The 17,380-nt window shown below is 35.3% G+C and overlaps 4 protein-coding genes across 8 annotated transcripts in view; 2 read left to right on the top strand and 2 right to left on the bottom strand.

The window, feature by feature from the left end:
* The window catches only part of LOC108977689 (protein timeless homolog), a gene marked incomplete at its 3' end in the record, with an annotated part of 164,825 nt that extends 147,445 nt beyond the window's left edge, over positions 1 to 17,380 (bottom strand). The window contains 1 exon segment of the mRNA XM_018947513.1: positions 17,127 to 17,380.
* Positions 11,490 to 14,157, top strand: LOC108977692 (transcription elongation factor B polypeptide 2). Its single transcript, XM_018947521.1, has 4 exons — positions 11,490 to 11,989; positions 12,269 to 12,362; positions 12,460 to 12,604; positions 13,082 to 14,157. Exons 1-4 carry the CDS (start codon positions 11,987 to 11,989, stop codon positions 13,194 to 13,196), a joined length of 357 nt encoding a protein of 118 aa, XP_018803066.1. The 5' UTR covers positions 11,490 to 11,986; the 3' UTR covers positions 13,197 to 14,157.
* Positions 14,182 to 15,355, bottom strand: LOC108977691 (esterase GA18864). Its single transcript, XM_018947520.1, has 2 exons — positions 14,818 to 15,355; positions 14,182 to 14,750 (listed from the first exon to the last, which is right to left on the bottom strand). The coding sequence occupies exons 1-2, from the start codon at positions 15,257 to 15,259 to the stop codon at positions 14,374 to 14,376; spliced, it is 819 nt and encodes a 272-aa protein (XP_018803065.1). The 5' UTR covers positions 15,260 to 15,355; the 3' UTR covers positions 14,182 to 14,373.
* LOC108977690 (transcription factor A, mitochondrial) lies at positions 15,520 to 16,881 on the top strand. 5 transcript variants are annotated; one of them, XM_018947519.1, is made up of 4 exons: positions 15,526 to 15,718; positions 15,776 to 15,845; positions 15,987 to 16,571; positions 16,635 to 16,881. In XM_018947519.1, exons 2-4 carry the CDS (start codon positions 15,781 to 15,783, stop codon positions 16,753 to 16,755), a joined length of 771 nt encoding a protein of 256 aa, XP_018803064.1. In that variant the 5' UTR covers positions 15,526 to 15,718; positions 15,776 to 15,780; the 3' UTR covers positions 16,756 to 16,881. The 5 variants fall into 5 exon arrangements, with proteins under 5 accessions (XP_018803062.1, XP_018803060.1, XP_018803059.1 ...); XM_018947518.1 differs by having other exon boundaries at positions 15,526 to 15,725; XM_018947517.1 differs by having other exon boundaries at positions 15,520 to 15,655; positions 15,776 to 16,571.

Genomic DNA, 17,380 nt, shown 5'->3' with positions numbered 1-17,380 from the left:
CGGGCGCATCTATTTTTCGAGAGGTCATCGGAAATGGCGTCGCAATGGCCGAGTTTAAAATATTTTTTTCCAAAAATTTCAGAATTCCTTTGTTAATAGTGTATGTTTGTAACAAACAAAAATTCTAATAAAATTTTTCATTTTTTATATGAGAAAAAATTTTTTGAAAAAATTCTGTTTTTTACCGGAGGAAACTATTTCAGTACGTGGGATGGACCAATTCTGTTTTTTTTTTTTAATGGATTTCTGATATTTCTACAAGAGAGAATAAGAAAAGCTTGCTTTCTTGTTGTTGTGTTCACAAATGCCAGCGACTTTCCAGGGTTAAAATATTTATTCTTGCCCATTCTAAATTGTCTCCCATACCATGTAACTGTCATAGAAAAATCAGAATTTAATAAAAAAAGCGGAATTGTGGATGAAGTAAATACCAAATAAGCAATATATGCCGCAACAGCTATTCGCCATGGGCTTAGCAGGAGCAGTGATGCACAAATTGGTGGCAGATAAGAAAGCAAATATGTTTGTATATATGTAAAAATATATATATATGTATTTATACGGAGTTAAGAGTATGTGTACAACTCAAGCTAAAGCCATAAAGTACTTGAATTTCGCTGTCATACGAGCATTCGCAGCGAGCGAAAGCGGAAATGACACACACACACACACACACACATGCATATTCTAGTAATGTACTTGTATATTTATGCCAATAATCCCCCAACGGGGGATCCAACGACGGTTTCAATAAACAATTCGCGCCGTTTAGTGTCTAAGTATTTGCATAAATTCTGCACTTCACCGATAAGCATAAGTAATGTTGTAATGATGCTGTGCTGTGTGTTTGTTGTTGGCGTAAGCGCGATGCTCATAAAGCAAATTGCTGCCATCAATTGATATCAGAATTGAACGAAAGCGTGTCAATATATCGAAAGGGGTGAAAACTGCAAGCGTTAGCAGAGATACTGCTGTGTTTTGATTACAATTTATCAATCTTTTTATTATTACTTAAGAAAGCTTGTCATAATATTAGATTGGGATTTAGAGAAATTGGCATTCACATACATATTTACATGCATGTAAGTAGTGCAAAATTGAAAATATGAAATCTTGGCAGTTTCCATGCTTCCTAACTAACTGAACTATATAACGCATAAAATTAAAAAAAATGGCATATAAATGAAGGCAAAATTTAAGGAAATTATTCACTTGCGATTTTCAGAAAATTAATATAATATTTTGCATGAATTTATATCGAAAATTCATAAAAATATTTGAGAATGTTTCAGATTTTGGAGTTGAACCGGCAAATATTTTTGAAAATATAAGTCCATTATGTAAGACTTTTTTTCTCTTAGTATAATCGATTCCTAACACTGCATCTGATTTCAAATCCGTGGAAGAAAAGTTTTCCAAAACGGCTGAACTGATCGATTAAAAATTTTTGCACGCACTTCTGACACTAGTCCGATTCCAAATTCATGGAGAGCATTATAATAGTCGATGAGACATGGGTTTATGAGTGAGACATGCAAATAAGTCAGCAACCATCGGAATGTAAAGAAAAAAACAAGCCAAACCACAAAAAAAAAAACACGTCAACGCAGCACAAAAATCACGGTAATGCTCATAGTTTTTTTCGATACTCGTTGTTTGGTGCAACATGAATTTGTTCCGTAGGCAGAGATAGTCAATAAGGAGTTATACTTGGCCGTATTGAGACGTTTGCGGGAGAACATCCATCGAAAACGGTCGGAATTGTAGAAGCACAATTCATGAATCTTACACGACGATAATGCAGCATCGCTTCGAGCCACGATTGCGACCAAAACCAAAATCAAAATCGCAAAGAATACCATCGATCAACCACTCTATACATCAGATTTGGCTCCGCGTGACTTTATCAGTTCCTCTAACTGAAATTGCCGCTACTTGGAAATCCTTTTCAATCGACTTTATCAGTTCCTCTAACTGAAATTGCCGCTACTTGGAAATCCTTTTCAATCGAGCAAAGAGAATAAAATGAAGGTGCTGGAGGCCATCCTAAAAAGTGCTGATGAAAAGCGTTTCGAGGACGGGAAAAATCATGAGCATAATTGTATTACATCTGGTGGGGCTTACTTTTAAGGTAACAAAATAAATTTTGATGAATAATTAAATGTTTTGGGTTTTATTTACAATTTCCGGGCACTTTTTTATCACAATATAATTTAAATCATAAAATCTGATTGAGTCTGATTCAGTCAGTCAACACTGTGACACAAATTTAACGTACATACATACATACATCTTTAACATTTATTCTGGAAAAAATGTTCAACCAAATTTTAGTCTCCAGTTCCGGTATTTTGTATGATTATTTAAAATTATTATAAAAAATTACATTTAAACGAAAATGCTAGTGAAATTTGATCAATTAAATTTCTAGTACATTATTCTACCAAAATAATGAAACGAACGTAATCTATCATAAATTCTATAATGTAGCTCACAAAAACCGAAAAATTCACAATTATTTGATAGGAAAAATATCAAAACGGGGATAGTTAAGAAGCAAGTGTTGAACTCATCCTTTTGCAAGTAGCTTATGGACCTGGCATCCGGTAAAGTTTTCATTCATTCCGCCTATCACAAGACCTCTTACGATTTACGCCAAGCCTGAAGGATCTTATACATAATTGCACAGTTGCTATCAGCTGATTAGTGCCTATCAGCCAAGCTTGTGGTCCAACCGTAACAGTAGTGCACTACAGAAGAAGACAAGAAGCCTGTGGAGTTCCCACCCATTTCTAATTTACAGCTCGTGCAACTGAAGTACTGCAATTTCGTGCAATTTCGCCAGACACCTAAATTTGAGTTGGAAGTAACTCATTGCCAAAGATAAAGAGTCGATATATTCGTTCACAAATCTTGAGCGGTCAGTGGATTCACTTACGAACGAACCCTTCAGTAGGCTTGAACCCTTAGTTCATTGATAGTTTCTGACAGTAACTGGGGACACGGTAAGCTTTCATCCATCCATAAAAATGTACACCGCTCTTCTCCTCCAATAGTTGAACAAATTAGCAATTTCAAAAAGGTATACTCTTTGAGAAAACTTCTATGACTCTAAAAACCAAAGTGGGTTTCTGAATATGGAAAAATCACTTCTGTGAATAAAAAGAGTTTAAAAGTGATAAAAACGTTTGCATGAAGACCGAGAAAACACCAACATTCAGTCCTAATTGGAAGTCCAGAGATGCCAACAACTGGTAAAAGGATTTCAATAAAAGTCGATTTTCGCAAGCCGTTTATACCAAAATGTACTTAACTGGAATGCTAATGATTTTTAGTAACTATTGGCATAAATATTTACATTTTTTATTTTATGAATATTCTGTTTTAAATCAAGTTATTGGCAGAAATGCTTAGGCTCGACGAATAGTTTGATCCAACTCATAAATATATAATAATACTTAAAAATACTAGAAACAAGAAAAAACGTTAACTTCGCTTGAATCCATGCTAAATACCCTTCACAGGTGCATTTCTGTTAGTAACTATGTGTTCAGTTTGTATGGAAGCTATATGTTATAGTAATCCGATCTGAACAATTTTTTCGGATATTACATTGTTGCCTTAAAAAATAATCTATACCAAATTTCGTGAATATATCTTGTCAAATGTGAAAGTTTTCCATACAAGAACTTAATTCCGATCATTCAGTTTGTGTGGCAGCTATATGGTATAGGGGTCCGATATCGGCAGTTCCGACAAATGAGCAGCTTCTTGAAGAGAAAATTACTTCTGTAAAATTTCAAAAGAATATTTTAAAAACTGAGGGACTAGTTCGTATATATACAGACAGACGGACAGACGGACAGCTCGACATACTGATCATTTATATATGTATATAGTTTATAGGGTGTCCGACCCTTCCATCTGGGTGTTACAAACTTCGTGGCAAACTGTTCAGAGTATAAAAATGAAGTGGATTGTATTCAAGACTAATCAAAAGAGTACTCCTACATTAGGAAACCACACAAATGCATTCTAATAAAAAAAAAACCTCAAAAACTAAAATATTTTGGTTGGAGTAGGGAYTTTTGTAGCTTCAAAATTGCAAATAAAATATTTTTAATGATAAAGGCAGTGTGTGGCCGAAAAACGSATAAAACTACAAGAATAATTTACGTAATTTACGTAAAACTTTGCTTATCATAACAAGCCAACTTTAAAAGTCAGCAACAGTTAACAAGCCGCAACGAAAACATATGTATTTATTTAGTTTTCAACAACACTTTCCATTCTTATATAATATACTCGTAAATGTTTAGCAATTACTGAGAATAGAATTATCAACAAAGTCGTAACCACACACACTAAAAATGCAGAAAAATACATACAGAGAAACGCATATGTATAGTATCTTTATTGTATATACTTAAATGCAAATAAATATTATATATATATAATAATATATGTGTACATCTCGCATATTTGGAGTGTTTCCTGCACCCCAGCTGAGGTTTGCAGTAATTTCGCTTTACTAGCGAGTTGTAAGTCCACAATTAGTGGGAAACTAAAAAAAAAACATTAAGCAAATATTTTATATATATRTATTTTTTATCATGTCACACACATACATTTTGTGCTGTACAGTTGCCCGCAATTGTTTAATTTAACTATTTCCTACAGAACAAGCAACTTTTCCAACGCAAGCGAAACTCAAGTTGTCAGGGCGTATACGCAACCAGCAGCATGCAAAGGCGAAGGCAACGAAAAAGCGGCAAGCARGAAACGTATCCAGTTTCAGGCGCTGCTTTATGCTGCTGCTGTTGGTTGCAAATATTTACGTTGAAATTAAACATTAAATGCTTGCATGAGGACACATTTGCGTAAATTTAAGAACGGTTGTTGACCGAGCACCCACTTTCACCAAATTAAAAGTGAAATATTTTATTAGCAAACACACTGTTGCTTCTGTACGCGTATGCAATTTTCCTTCAATTCGCCGCTTATATGCATTGTTGCCACGTACATGGCGGAGGTAAAGTGCATGCTTATGTGTGTGTATGTTTATATACAAATATTTACATATGTATATAAAAGAAATTATGTATTTTTCTATAAATTTCACTGCAAGTGCTTTCCTTCACTGAACCCAGCGAGCAAAATATATTTGATAATATTAATATTATTTAAATGCTTGAAGCTTAAAGAAAACTATTTGTGATATTTCAAAAAATTTATAGAGGATGGACCCGTGTGTTCATATTCAATGGTTTTTATTTGACTCACCTCGTTCAAATAGTTTAGCCGCTAGAGTGTTTACAAAGTTGAAACAAAAATGTGATTTTTKTCTAAAAACTACATTGTTTGTGAACACTATTGCCACGCCCCTGGTAGGAATAGAAAATAGGTTGACGGCTTTTCTTAAAGCTTTTCAAATTATGCAAGTGGAGAAATTCTCTTAGCGCCATTCACTTGGGAGTGGCCAGAAACGATTCTTGTAGATATGACTCAAGCAGCTCACGACTTCCGGTCTTAGACAAAGTATCCTCTGGGTAGCCAAAAAACATGCCTTTAAAGGCGAGCTAAAGTGAGAAGGCAAAGCATTCCCCTCCCAAGTGTTGCGCGCTGGGGTTGCAACCCGTCAAGTAAAAAACGCCCCCCCAATGAAAACCACAAACAACCCTTATGATGGCGACCAATGCAAACGTGTTAAGGATAACAGTTTTAGAGTATGCATCTAGAATGTCCGGTCCCTTAATTGAGAAGGTGCCGATGCCCAGTTGGCTTATGTCCTCGTGAAAATTAAAGTTAACATCACTGCTGTCCAAGAAATGAACGGGACAAGAACTGAAACGGCATATAAACGAGCGCAAATTCGGTATGGGATTCGTGGTTGGAGAGAGACTCCGCTGCCGAGTTCCAGCATTCACCCCGGTGAATAAACATCTAGCCACAATCCGCATCAAAGCGAAGTTCGTCAACATATCGCTGATTTGCCCCCGATGGAAGAGAAGAATGATGTGACCAAAGATGTCTAATATCCCGAAATTTGTTGAGGCTAATTGACTCACCGCAGCCCGATATATGGTTATCTGTAGTACTAGATTCCAGCATACTTGTCTGTCTTCGGATCAAAAAGCCACTAACCCCATATCGATCATGTTGTGATCCAGTGTTTTAGTCGTGCGTACCATCCGAGATCCTAAAATTGACTCGGGCCACTATCTTGTTGCAGCCTGTTTGTAGCAAAAAACGCACGTCAACAGCCGAACGATTTTCTACTCGATATGCACTCCTGCTCTCTGAGAGCTCTTGTCAACAACTCGGTATAAGGGGCATTAATCTGAAAGTCTGAAGGTAAAATTGGTACAAGGCGTATGAGCCTTCTTTGAACATTGTTTATGAATTGTCCTCACTAAAAATGGCATAACTAATCTGGGATATATATGCAAGAAGCTACTGAATTAAGCAAGTAACTCGAAGCCATTGTAGCTCCGAGGCGCCCTTATATATGATACCCCTGCGATATACAGCCAAAGTTCGTGTGTGTTTGAGCTAATCGCAGAATGTATCGATACGGCCGACTAAAACGTCATATAAAATTGTTCGATACCATATTGATAAAACGAATTTTAGTTTAGTTTAAAATGGGTCAAATAATTAAGGTCTAAAATCAAGAAAAAATTACTGTTACCGAAGCGTTTCGAAGCCCAACCCATTAAATTTTTTACACAGCGGAATTTCTAAATAACCTATGTTCATCTTTAAAATGTACTATTTTCCAAGTTTTCGTTTCGTTCCAGTAGCATATTAACGAGTTGTTTACCCGTTTATCCAGATAAATTCCTTCCTCTTTGATTTCCTCACCCTCGTTATATTGGTTTACATGAGTATATACATATGTAGATTGCTGTAGAGCAACCAGCACTTGCAGCATTCATTAAAAAACACTTGGCCGACACTTGCAGGCGGCGCCAACTTACAACAACCAGTACACAGAAAATGAATTGCACCGAAGTGAAAATATGAAAATGGCTATTATATATGTACTCGCATGGAACAATTTTCGACTGTGTACCCTTTTACGCCGCTCTCATTATGCTGCCCAACGCTGTGTACACAATATTATTTTAAAAGTTTTTTTTTCATGCGGTCGCAAAGTATGTGGGCGGAAGTGCATATGTGGAGCTTGAAATACAAGGATATATAGGTATTTGCCTACGATAAATACGTATGTATATATGTATGTGCATGTGCAACAGTGGTGCGCTAGTTGGCCCAGTTTAAGCGGCGTTGTGTCGACCAAGCCAAGCGGAGCAAAGTTTGCTCGTGCAATTTATATAGTGTTCATGTTGCACTCGGGTGCTGAATGTGTTGAATAAGTGTATATATGTTTGTTTGTATATATGTATACATGTATGTATGTGTGTAGGCTTGACTTTTGCGGCAATAACTAACTTCTATGCGCTCACTCAACCACACACTGGCAATATGTTGCCAAGCGTCCGGAAATTGTTGCAACTCACTACTCGTGCTGCCGCAGCCAGAGCCGCAGCCGCTGTTGCGCTTTTCCTTTTTGCCTCACAAAATTTTTGCATTTCCATTGTCAGCAGGCTGCCACCGCGCTTGTGTGTACTAACTGCTGCCATTGTTGCCAGCGTGTTGTATGTGTATGTGTGTGTGTGTGGTCATTAGGCAAGAGCAAATGTGCTTTGCAATAGCCAAGAGGCAAGAGCCAGTAGCGATAGTTGCAGCAGCATTTTATTGCCCTCATTTGGTTAGCTGTCACAATGTGTTGCACAGTGACCAATACAATGGATTCATTGTAGGCACACACGCACCCATACACACATGCACATGCCACACAGCCACATTATGTGGATTACATGCATGTCAGTGTGTGTTTGTGAACCTTTACGAACGTGCAGCAAATTGCTGCATTTTCTAGCGCGCTGAGCCCTAATTGTCCACTACAGTGGCGTGCATATTGCATGAAAATCAAATGACCCACAGAACGTCAAAATGCAATCGTCGAACTTTCTAATTTTCAATGAAAATGGCGAAATAGGCAGCCCTGTTGTCGTTAACGCGTAGATAACGGTAAATTAAAGGAACATTGAGCACTCATTCGATTTCGATTTTGTGAAGAAAGGCGCGACTAAGCGATAAGAAATATAGTCAAAATATTATCTTGAACCTCTGTTGCTAGATTCGTAGTGAAGAAAATCGGGTAGAGGGGATAAATAAAGACAATATATGACTTCAGGATCAAGACACTTACAACTTTTACAACTAACACAACAATAATATGTATTATGGACAATAATTGGCGAAATATAACTACTATTTGTGTTATGAAGCTGCAATAAAAGTCTCTTTGAAATTTTGCTGTTCAATGGATAGAGCCACTGGCGTGAATTTAGAACTTTCTCTGATATTCCAAATCTTGTGTTCCACTACCTAATAGCTTGGCCAGCATTGGGCCACCATCGGCACTTGCACTGTAGCAAAGGCCTGTTGGCCCAAGATTGATCGCAGGAGATCTATTGATCTCTTTGCCCTCAGTAAGGCTAGCCTCTCCCTAATTATGGGGATTTTAACATGCCATTGCCGTATTGGCGTCCATGCTGTAAGGTTGGGAATCTTACCAGACGCCGTCAGCAGTAGCTGTTTGGAAGAATATAAGGTGGAAACTCAACTGAACACTTCCTTCTTGACTGTAACGCGTTTTGAAGGATGAGACTTCTCTTGGGAATGCATACGGTTACTACGTATACCAGTCCACGTGCAATCATCGGTCAGCCATCTAATCTACATACTATATTGATTCGACCTGAATAATTCCTCCGAAAATTATATTATGCCATCTGGATTTTTGAAAGAGTAAACAGCAATATTTACTTCAGCATTACTTTTGACTTTCTATGTCACTTTAATAAGTTCTCTTTCTGAAACTCTCTATTTTCTTACTCAGTACTGTTATTTAGGACAATTTTTTCAATGTTTGGTTAGCAGCCATCGCAAAAAAAAGATTATTCACCGAAAGAAGCAGTCTTGATTAAGTCAATCAGATATCAAAATGATAGATGTCTGCCAAATTCAGCTGCCAGACATTCAGAAAACGGCACATAATTGTTAAAAAAATAAGTGACGCTAAAGTAACATAGTGCAATCTTCATCTATTTATCTTATCTTTTCTTAATACATACCTACATAGTATACAAGTTAGTACATACTTTCATTTTCTAATTGAAGTAATTCAAAAGAGTACCTTTTCCTGCTGCACTGTATTTCTTGGGGTGAAAGAGCGCTCTCCCTAATATGTTGTGCCGATTTACTGAATAAACGAAAAGGAGCAAAACATAAAAATATAAGAAAAAATAATAGAAAAAAAAGAATAAATGTAAAGAGTTATCGTCAACAAACCACCAAACTACTGCGCAATTAATGGCTGAGGGTGGCAGCTGTTGTAAAGCGCCAAAATACAGCTGACACACAAAGAGTGAACGCTGCGAGAGTGAAAGCTTTAAAATGTCAATTTCTATGTTATTTAAAAACAATCACTAGAACTCTTGATTAGTAGAAAATATGCAATAATAATTTAAATAGGATTTTTTTATACAAAAAATGTAGTAAGCCATTAAAATTGTAACGACAACGAATATATAAAGCCAAGACATACACACTTTTCTATTAGTTTTCACTGCAAATTTTTGAACAGCTCAGTGCTTAGTCCCTTCTTATGTTCAATTAATTTATTAGGGTAGCGAAATCTAAAGATTTCCATTTCATGCTACTTTATGGTTCCTCAAAAATCCTTGTAAATTATGTTTACGAGTTTATTTGATTTAAAAACGGTAACTTACTGTGTTTGGCGGGCTCAAGTTGACTTATGTATGTACTATATGTATATTTATGTGTAAGTATTTAAAGATACAAGAATTTATTAAAGGTAACGTCATAAGTAAAACTAAAAAATTATTTCATTATGCTAATACGATTTTTTAAGTTAAATAAATGCTTACAAATATACAAAAACAAATAACATGTTAACATAAATAATTGTGTATACCAGTGTGTCTTTTTTAATAAAATCCCCAAAGTACAGAATTTTGAAGAAAATTAAATTTTAAATTGTTGGCCGTGTCTCGATTGAAAATTATGTCTTTCAATATTATATTAAGGAATATTACCAAGTGTATTAAACCAAAGTCAAGATTCAATTATAGAGGGTTTTGTCGATGTGAAGCGTGCTTTCTCTTACGAAAGAAGTGTAAGTCCATAATGTCAAAATTAGTTGTTTTTTGTTTTTCCCATGATTTTCTTTTTACATTCCTTTATCACCCAAAACCCCAATTTCATTGGTTAAAATTTTGGAACTTTTTTGACATTATGGATCAAATTATTACATATGTACATTCATACATATATGGGTGATCGCTTCTACCACTTTCATTTCAAATTGTTTTATTTTAATTTGAATTTCTATTCAACATTTTTAACTACAGATTAAGGTTAGAAATTAATCTCTTTTAACATAACTAGTCATATCATCACCGTAAGCGCAAAGAAAGCCCAACTCCTTTTGGGTTAATTTAGAACACCAAAGGTGGCAAGAGTAACTGGCAAAAGTGAAGGGATTCATGTACGACAAGACGCAGTCAGAATGTTTTGCCAACTTTGCCTCAATCTAAACTATATTATTCGCTTATACATATATATGATGTTATAAAGTTATATAAGCCAAACATTGTATTGGTAATAATTTAGCCTTTACAGCAGAAGCAGTCTAGAATATCGGTCATGTCGAAAGTTATTCTTTTTGGATTATTGAAATAAAGAAACATTTAAAGATTGCTAACCATTGTATAGAATGGAAACTGTCGGTCCTACATACATATGTACATATAACATGTTAACATAACATATGTACATATGTATGTATATATCCCGGTAATTAAATATACTGAGTTCTTTTTCACAAAATAAATATAAAATAATATATAAAGGAAATAATAATGAAAATATTCAAATGGTTAATAAAAATAAAAAAAAACTTACAAGAAGAGAAATTTAAATTTTTGGAAGTGCGAACAAAGCACTAGAAGCTTCCGCCGAAATTCGCAAATACTGCACGGCATATTTGAATGTGTGTGTTTGTACTAAGCAAATCTTGTAAATCAAGAAACAATCTAAAAGTACATAGATCAATGCATACTTTACTATAATAAAAATATACAGCAATCACTGTTATTAACAAATATAACAAACATTTTGTTATGAATATTTTACACAGCTTTTTAAATCAAAATAATTACTACGGTTCCGTTTGCAAACTTCACTTCTTACACTTCCTTTATGAATTTGTAATTACATTCCACAAGCCAACAACACTGCACACTGAACACACTGCACGGCATAGACTCCACAATATTCTTTCCATTTGTGGCTTACCACTTTCGTAAGTGCCTTGCGATGACATTCATCATCGTCAGTTGTGTGAACATGCTCATTTGCGCAACGCTTGTCAGTGCTGCATTTGACATTTGGATTTTGTGACTTTTTCGGCTTTTAAGAAAAAAATAAAAGATCTGTAGGTGAAGAAGAAGACCAAATAGAAGTTCTTTATATTTTTTATACTCATCAAAACCGCAGCGTGATTTTATTTATTCTTCATTGAGAGCGCTAAGCGTTCGATGTAAAAGTAAGCGGTTTTAGCTGACGTATAAACGAAATTAAGATCCGTACAGGATTTCGGCATATAAGCGTGCAGTTAATTACCGAATTGTTTGCCTGTGGAAGTGACCCTGAGTGCGAACTGTGTGGTCTAGTTGTATACGTGCAGTGTGAAGTGCCGCCGCGTAGACGTTGAAGAATTTGTCGGTGTTGAAATAGTAAAGACAAGGTCGAACCGCTTGCTAACGTACGAAATCTAATCAACAGAAATTGTTATATCTTACATCTGCGTTAAAAGCATAAATTACTCGAAATGGTAAGTAATACACGGTTACTGTGATTTTGATGGTAGGGATTAAGAGTAGTCCGCAGCGGCGAAAACAGCAACAGCGGACACTGAAAGAGTAATAGCATGACAACAACAGTGCTGTGAAATCAGCTGCTGCTACTGTCAATGTCGTCGCCTAAAGCTTGACGTCGACGTAGTCGCCACTGTTAACGCAGCTACTCTAACGTGCGCCCGCAGCGAAATGAACTTTGACCAAAATAATGATTACAAACAATTTTTAATAAACGATTTTCTTCCTCCCACCAGGATGTGTTTCTTATGATTCGAAGACATAAAACCACAATTTTCACAGATGCAAAAGAGAATACAAGCGTCGCGGAACTGAAGCGTATGATTGAAGGCAAGTAAAAATTGGTGAAAAATTAAAAAATATACTAATAATATAGATGACTAATACATATGTATATGCATATATATATTAATTTTATTGTTTACAGGTATCTTAAAGGTGCGTCCGCATGATCAGAAGCTATATAATCAGGACAATGAGGTGATGGAGGATGAGAACACCTTGCAGGATTATGGCATACAGATGTCAACGGCAAAGGCGCAAGCTCCGGCACAGTTAGGACTAGCATTAAGGTGAGTTTGAAACAAGAACGAAAAGGCAGGTAGTGTTGCCGTATGGGCTTATAAAGCGCAGGTAATCGTGTCTGGGTTCAAGTTCAGCAAGTGTGTGATTAATCAGTTGTGTTATGGTTTATTTTATTTAATCTATTTTCAAGCGACGCTGTTATCAATTAATACTGAAATCACTGAATATTATTTGTTTTATTATTTTGAAATTCTAGCTTGTTTTTACTTCAATATAAATATTTCCAAGCTTGTTACATGTTTCAGTGTATTGGTTAATTTTTTATGTCAAATACACATTTTTATGTGTTTATTTTTGGAAAATGGACTTGTCATGCCCACGCGTCGTGTATTTGGCTCGCGCCAACAATTCTATCTATCTTTTGTACAGTAATTCGTTCTATATATATGTTGCCTGAAAATATGCATTCTGAAAGGCTTTAAGGAACGCTGTAATAAAACACATAATCATCTAAATTTTTTCAGAGATGAGCATGGTGAATTCGAGCCGCTCGAGATAACGCCATACTCATCCCCACCAGATCTACCTGAAGTTATGAAGAATCAAGAGGCAGCTAACGGTCAAGAGCAGGTTGCATAAAATAACGCAGAAAATGGAAGTATCTAACGCAACAACAACAGCAACAAAAACGATGTAGAAAAACCGACCGGTCTTAATTGATACTACATACATACATAATGGCACGCAGCAAATGCCTGTTTTTAACAACATCAATTAAATTTATAAACAAAAATCTAATTTTTAACTTCAGCATTAAGTAAATAATTTTGTTATGTGCTTTCTTAAAAACAAAAAACACAAGCACCTTGCTTTGTTGAACACCATCAAGTTAGATAATTTGTAGACATGTGACCATGAAGCAAGGCAACAGAACTTCCCAAACTTACATTTTTTTTGGAACTTATTATTATTATTTTTATTACTACACTCTAAATGCAACAATATTGGTCGAGATATATTTGTTAACTAATTAATTCAAATTCTTGAATGAAAATATGCAAATGAATTTATAATTTAAAATTATGATTCTTACCGTTAATAACGTATATTTGTGTCAAACCAATTTAAACATTGTTTACGCTATGAAAAACAAAAAAATTTGATCATCGTTTCTTTTACTTACATAATTTATAAATTGTTAAAAGTTAAAGAAGTAAGTTCACTCTTAACATATTATTAAAGAAAAAACCAAAACTTTATTTAATGCTATTAGTAAACGGCTCAAATTCGCGTGAAATAAACAAATAAATTGATAGGCAAACTACGAAAACAAAAATTATGTAATATAAAAATTATACAAATTTCGCAGACATCTCTAATATATACAAACAAAACAAAGCATTCTGACACTAAATTACATTTCATATGCACACATAGTTACACATCTTAGCACTCTTTTTGCAATAATTTAACGAAACCTAATGTTTAGAAAACAAAAAGAAACAAACAAAATAAATTAAACGAAAAGCGAAGTCGCTTTATAATAAATTATATTGTAAAGCCTTATGAAAATCTCGACGATATACAATATAAAATAAAAGCAAATAAACGAGATGCGTAGCGATTTGCGGAGTTGGTGAAGCAGATTTATGAATTACTGTATATTCGGTTAATTTTATTAATTAATTAACATAATTGTAATCATAAGAATTAATTATTAAAAAAAATGAAAGGAAATCACTTGTATGTGTTGTATTGACTTAAATAATTAAGACCACATACTACTACGTATGTATGTCTCACTTTACTAGCCTCTCTATTCAGAGTCGTCAGTATTACTGCTATCAACTGCAGTTTGTTGTTCCGCCGTTTCAAGAAATGTAACGTTATTTGCTTGCTGCAGTTCTAAGTTTTCTAAGTATTCTTGTAGTCGGTCTTGGAAAAAGTTTATATATGTTTGCTTTTGCGACGCAGTAGCAGGGAAATAATGCCCGCCTGGATGTTCTAATATTTCAGCATTTTTAAAGTGTCTCGCCAAATCTTGACTCATCTCTTTTGGTATGATATCATCGCTAAGTCCGTATATGTGTAGCGTAGGTATGGTAAGAATTTCTTCGTATGCGCTTTTGTGCGCCAAACTACCAGAAAGAAAACCGGAGGATAATATAGCAAAATCGGGACGTATGGAAGTCACTGTAAGTTTGATAGTTACTATTTTGTTCTCGTGTCTATTAATTTCAAAAGTACACAACATACTCACATTTCTTTTTCGCTAAACCACAAATTAAACCCACAAAACAAGCACCTTGCGAGAAACCTAATAAACCTTGGAATGGACCTTGTTTATCCCACGCTTCTTCAACTTGACCTAGGCTTTCTTGAAAACCAAACGCCGGTCCGCCTTTATTTGTACCTTTAAAGGTACCATCATCTTTATTGGCCCACCAACTACGTTGTTCAGCTGCTTGATCACCACCTGATTCTGGTAGTATCACTTGATGTGGAGCCGTGAGAAACACGAACTCAGCATACTTGCCAGCAAATTTTCGAAAAGAACCCAATTTATTTTTGAGTGCATCACCGTTTTGGCGATAGCCGTGCAGACATAGCACTCTTACTTTGTCTTTAATTTCCAATTGTTTTTGTGTTTGCTTCGCAACTTTTGATGTCGAGCTGCTAGCTGCAGATGTGCTGTTAGACATCTTATTTAACTTTTTAATTACAATTAAAGACCGGCACAAAATTTTGAACAACGAGCCATTAAATTTTTAAAGGTTATATCAGCTGTGCAAAGCCATTTGTTGGCCTTTTGTTTACCTCATGCTGGCATATGTTAATGACAATTCGATGGTGTGTTCAATGGGGTGCGTACAATTATAGCAAACAAAACTTACATGTCATATATTGAAAAATATAAAATATATATATATAATTAACCGGCGTTAATATAATTTATTCTTCCAATAAGTTTAATCTAACAAATTTTATACTCGGATTGGAATTTAATACATATTTTTCGAAATAAAGTCACCACGCTTCTCCTCTATTGCTGTTTGACATTTACCTGACAATTGTCATTTCGTTGCGCGTTTCCTTATGTAAATACTAGTAAATACCGCTTGATCATATCATTTTTACTATAATTCTGAATTAAACTCCAAGTACAAGGTGAAGTTGCTAGTTAAATCAACATCCTCACTTTATTGTAATATTTGTAGACAAAATGCTGCTTACGGCCCCACTCCTATCGAAGTCTACCTTTTTTGGGTCCTTGGTCAAAAAATGCAGGCAAGTGATAAAAAATCAACCGTCCAAGTCTTCCAACATTAATGACAGACAAACGAACAACATTAACGATTTACAATCATCAAATTCTTTCACTGCCACACACTCCGTAACTGCTCCTATCTCCATCTCCTCTACCGACAGGCCAGCGGCCATTGCCAACTTCAGTGTATCCACAAATGTCACGACATCTGCACGCACACTTGAAGAGAAACTTGGTCTACCACCACGACCAAAGAAACCGCTCACACCTTACTTTCGCTACATGCAAGAACAACGTCCCAAAATACTTGCAGAAAATCCAAAATTCAGCACCATCGACATAGTGCGCGTGTTATCGAAGCGTTGGAGTAATGCAGATGCCGCATTGAAAAAACGCCTGCAAGATGATTACAAACGTGAACAACAAGAGTTTGTGGAAATCCGTGCCAAATATGAGGCGAAAATGACTGATGAACAACGTGCCGAACTGAAACAGCTTAAGCAAGATGTACAAGACGCTAAAGACCGCAGAATGATGCGAAAGCGTATTAAGGAACTCGGACGTCCAAAAAAACCTGCTTCTGCCTTCTTACGCTTCCTCATACAAGAACGTACAAATTCGCCACAAACGCCTAAGCAAACATACCGTGAATGGCATCAAAAGTGCACAGAAAAATGGTCACGCCTCTCCGATAAAGAGAAAGAGGTGTACTTAATAGAATCCCGCAAAGACATGGAAGTGTACAAGTGAGTATATTTTCAAGTATTAAGAAAAATTATTTTACTTTTTATGTAAATTCTATATTGCAGAAAAGAAATTGCGCTTTGGGAGGAGAAAATGGTGCGCCTGGGAAATATTGATGTTGTGCGTCATGGTAATTTGATTGATCCACCAGAACCAAAACCGAAGGTTATCAAACCAATCGCCTAGTCGGGTTTACAAATTAAATATTTTTACTTATCTTTATTCATTTGTTGTACAATATTAGGTGCATTTTATTTACATTTTTGGCATATAAAATACAAAAAGCAGGAGTGCATATTTCGTTAAAAAGTACACGCTAATTTATTATATTTTGTGCGCAGTAAGTCTTTAGCGGTTTTACTGTTTAGCTCCGTAGGTATATAAGCACCGAATATTTAATCATATTTGCACACATATGTATACAAAGTATATATTCCCAGTTTTTTTTTCTTTTTGAACTTATCTTTTTCGTTAAATAAAATGTAGGTAAGAAAAATTTGTAAATTTAATTGTTATTTTTTTATGCACTACGGCTATGAGGTGAATTAAACACTTACATATGTACCTCTTGTAAGTACTTGGCGCTTCGTCCAACGGCACTTTTTGTTTTGTTTGACATTTGCTTTTGTTGAAATAATTTCTATTTTATTTCAGCTTATTATTAGACAAAACACGTTCACTAAACATTTATGTAAACATATTGTAACACGAAATTGCAATTATTTCACTTAGAAGAAAATTAGCACTTGCAAAAGAACCGTTCATTAAATTTAAATGGAAAGCTCACGTACGATGTTCCATCCGATGAAAA

This window comes from Bactrocera latifrons, unplaced genomic scaffold, assembly GCF_001853355.1.
Source record: "Bactrocera latifrons isolate USDA-ARS-PBARC rearing strain unplaced genomic scaffold, ASM185335v1 scaffold_94, whole genome shotgun sequence".
NCBI classification, from domain to species: Eukaryota; Metazoa; Arthropoda; class Insecta; order Diptera; family Tephritidae; genus Bactrocera; species Bactrocera latifrons.
This window is presented reverse-complemented; position numbering and strand designations above follow the sequence as displayed.

Excerpts from the sequence above, each read along its gene's own strand:
- LOC108977692 (XM_018947521.1), top strand. Across the intron at positions 12,363-12,459 it reads ACTGAAGCGTATGATTGAAG|GTATCTTAAAGGTGCGTCCG; the intron begins GCAAGTAAAAAT and ends TATTGTTTACAG. Across the intron at positions 12,605-13,081 it reads CAGTTAGGACTAGCATTAAG|AGATGAGCATGGTGAATTCG; the intron begins GTGAGTTTGAAA and ends AAATTTTTTCAG.
- LOC108977691 (XM_018947520.1), bottom strand. The coding sequence starts at position 15,259 with ATGTCTAACAGCACATCTGCAGCTAGCAGCTCGACATCAAAAGTTGCG. Across the intron at positions 14,751-14,817 it reads TGGTTTAGCGAAAAAGAAAT|TGACTTCCATACGTCCCGAT; the intron begins GTGAGTATGTTG and ends TCAAACTTACAG.
- LOC108977690 (XM_018947517.1), top strand. The coding sequence starts at position 15,781 with ATGCTGCTTACGGCCCCACTCCTATCGAAGTCTACCTTTTTTGGGTCC. Across the intron at positions 16,572-16,634 it reads AAAGACATGGAAGTGTACAA|AAAAGAAATTGCGCTTTGGG; the intron begins GTGAGTATATTT and ends TCTATATTGCAG.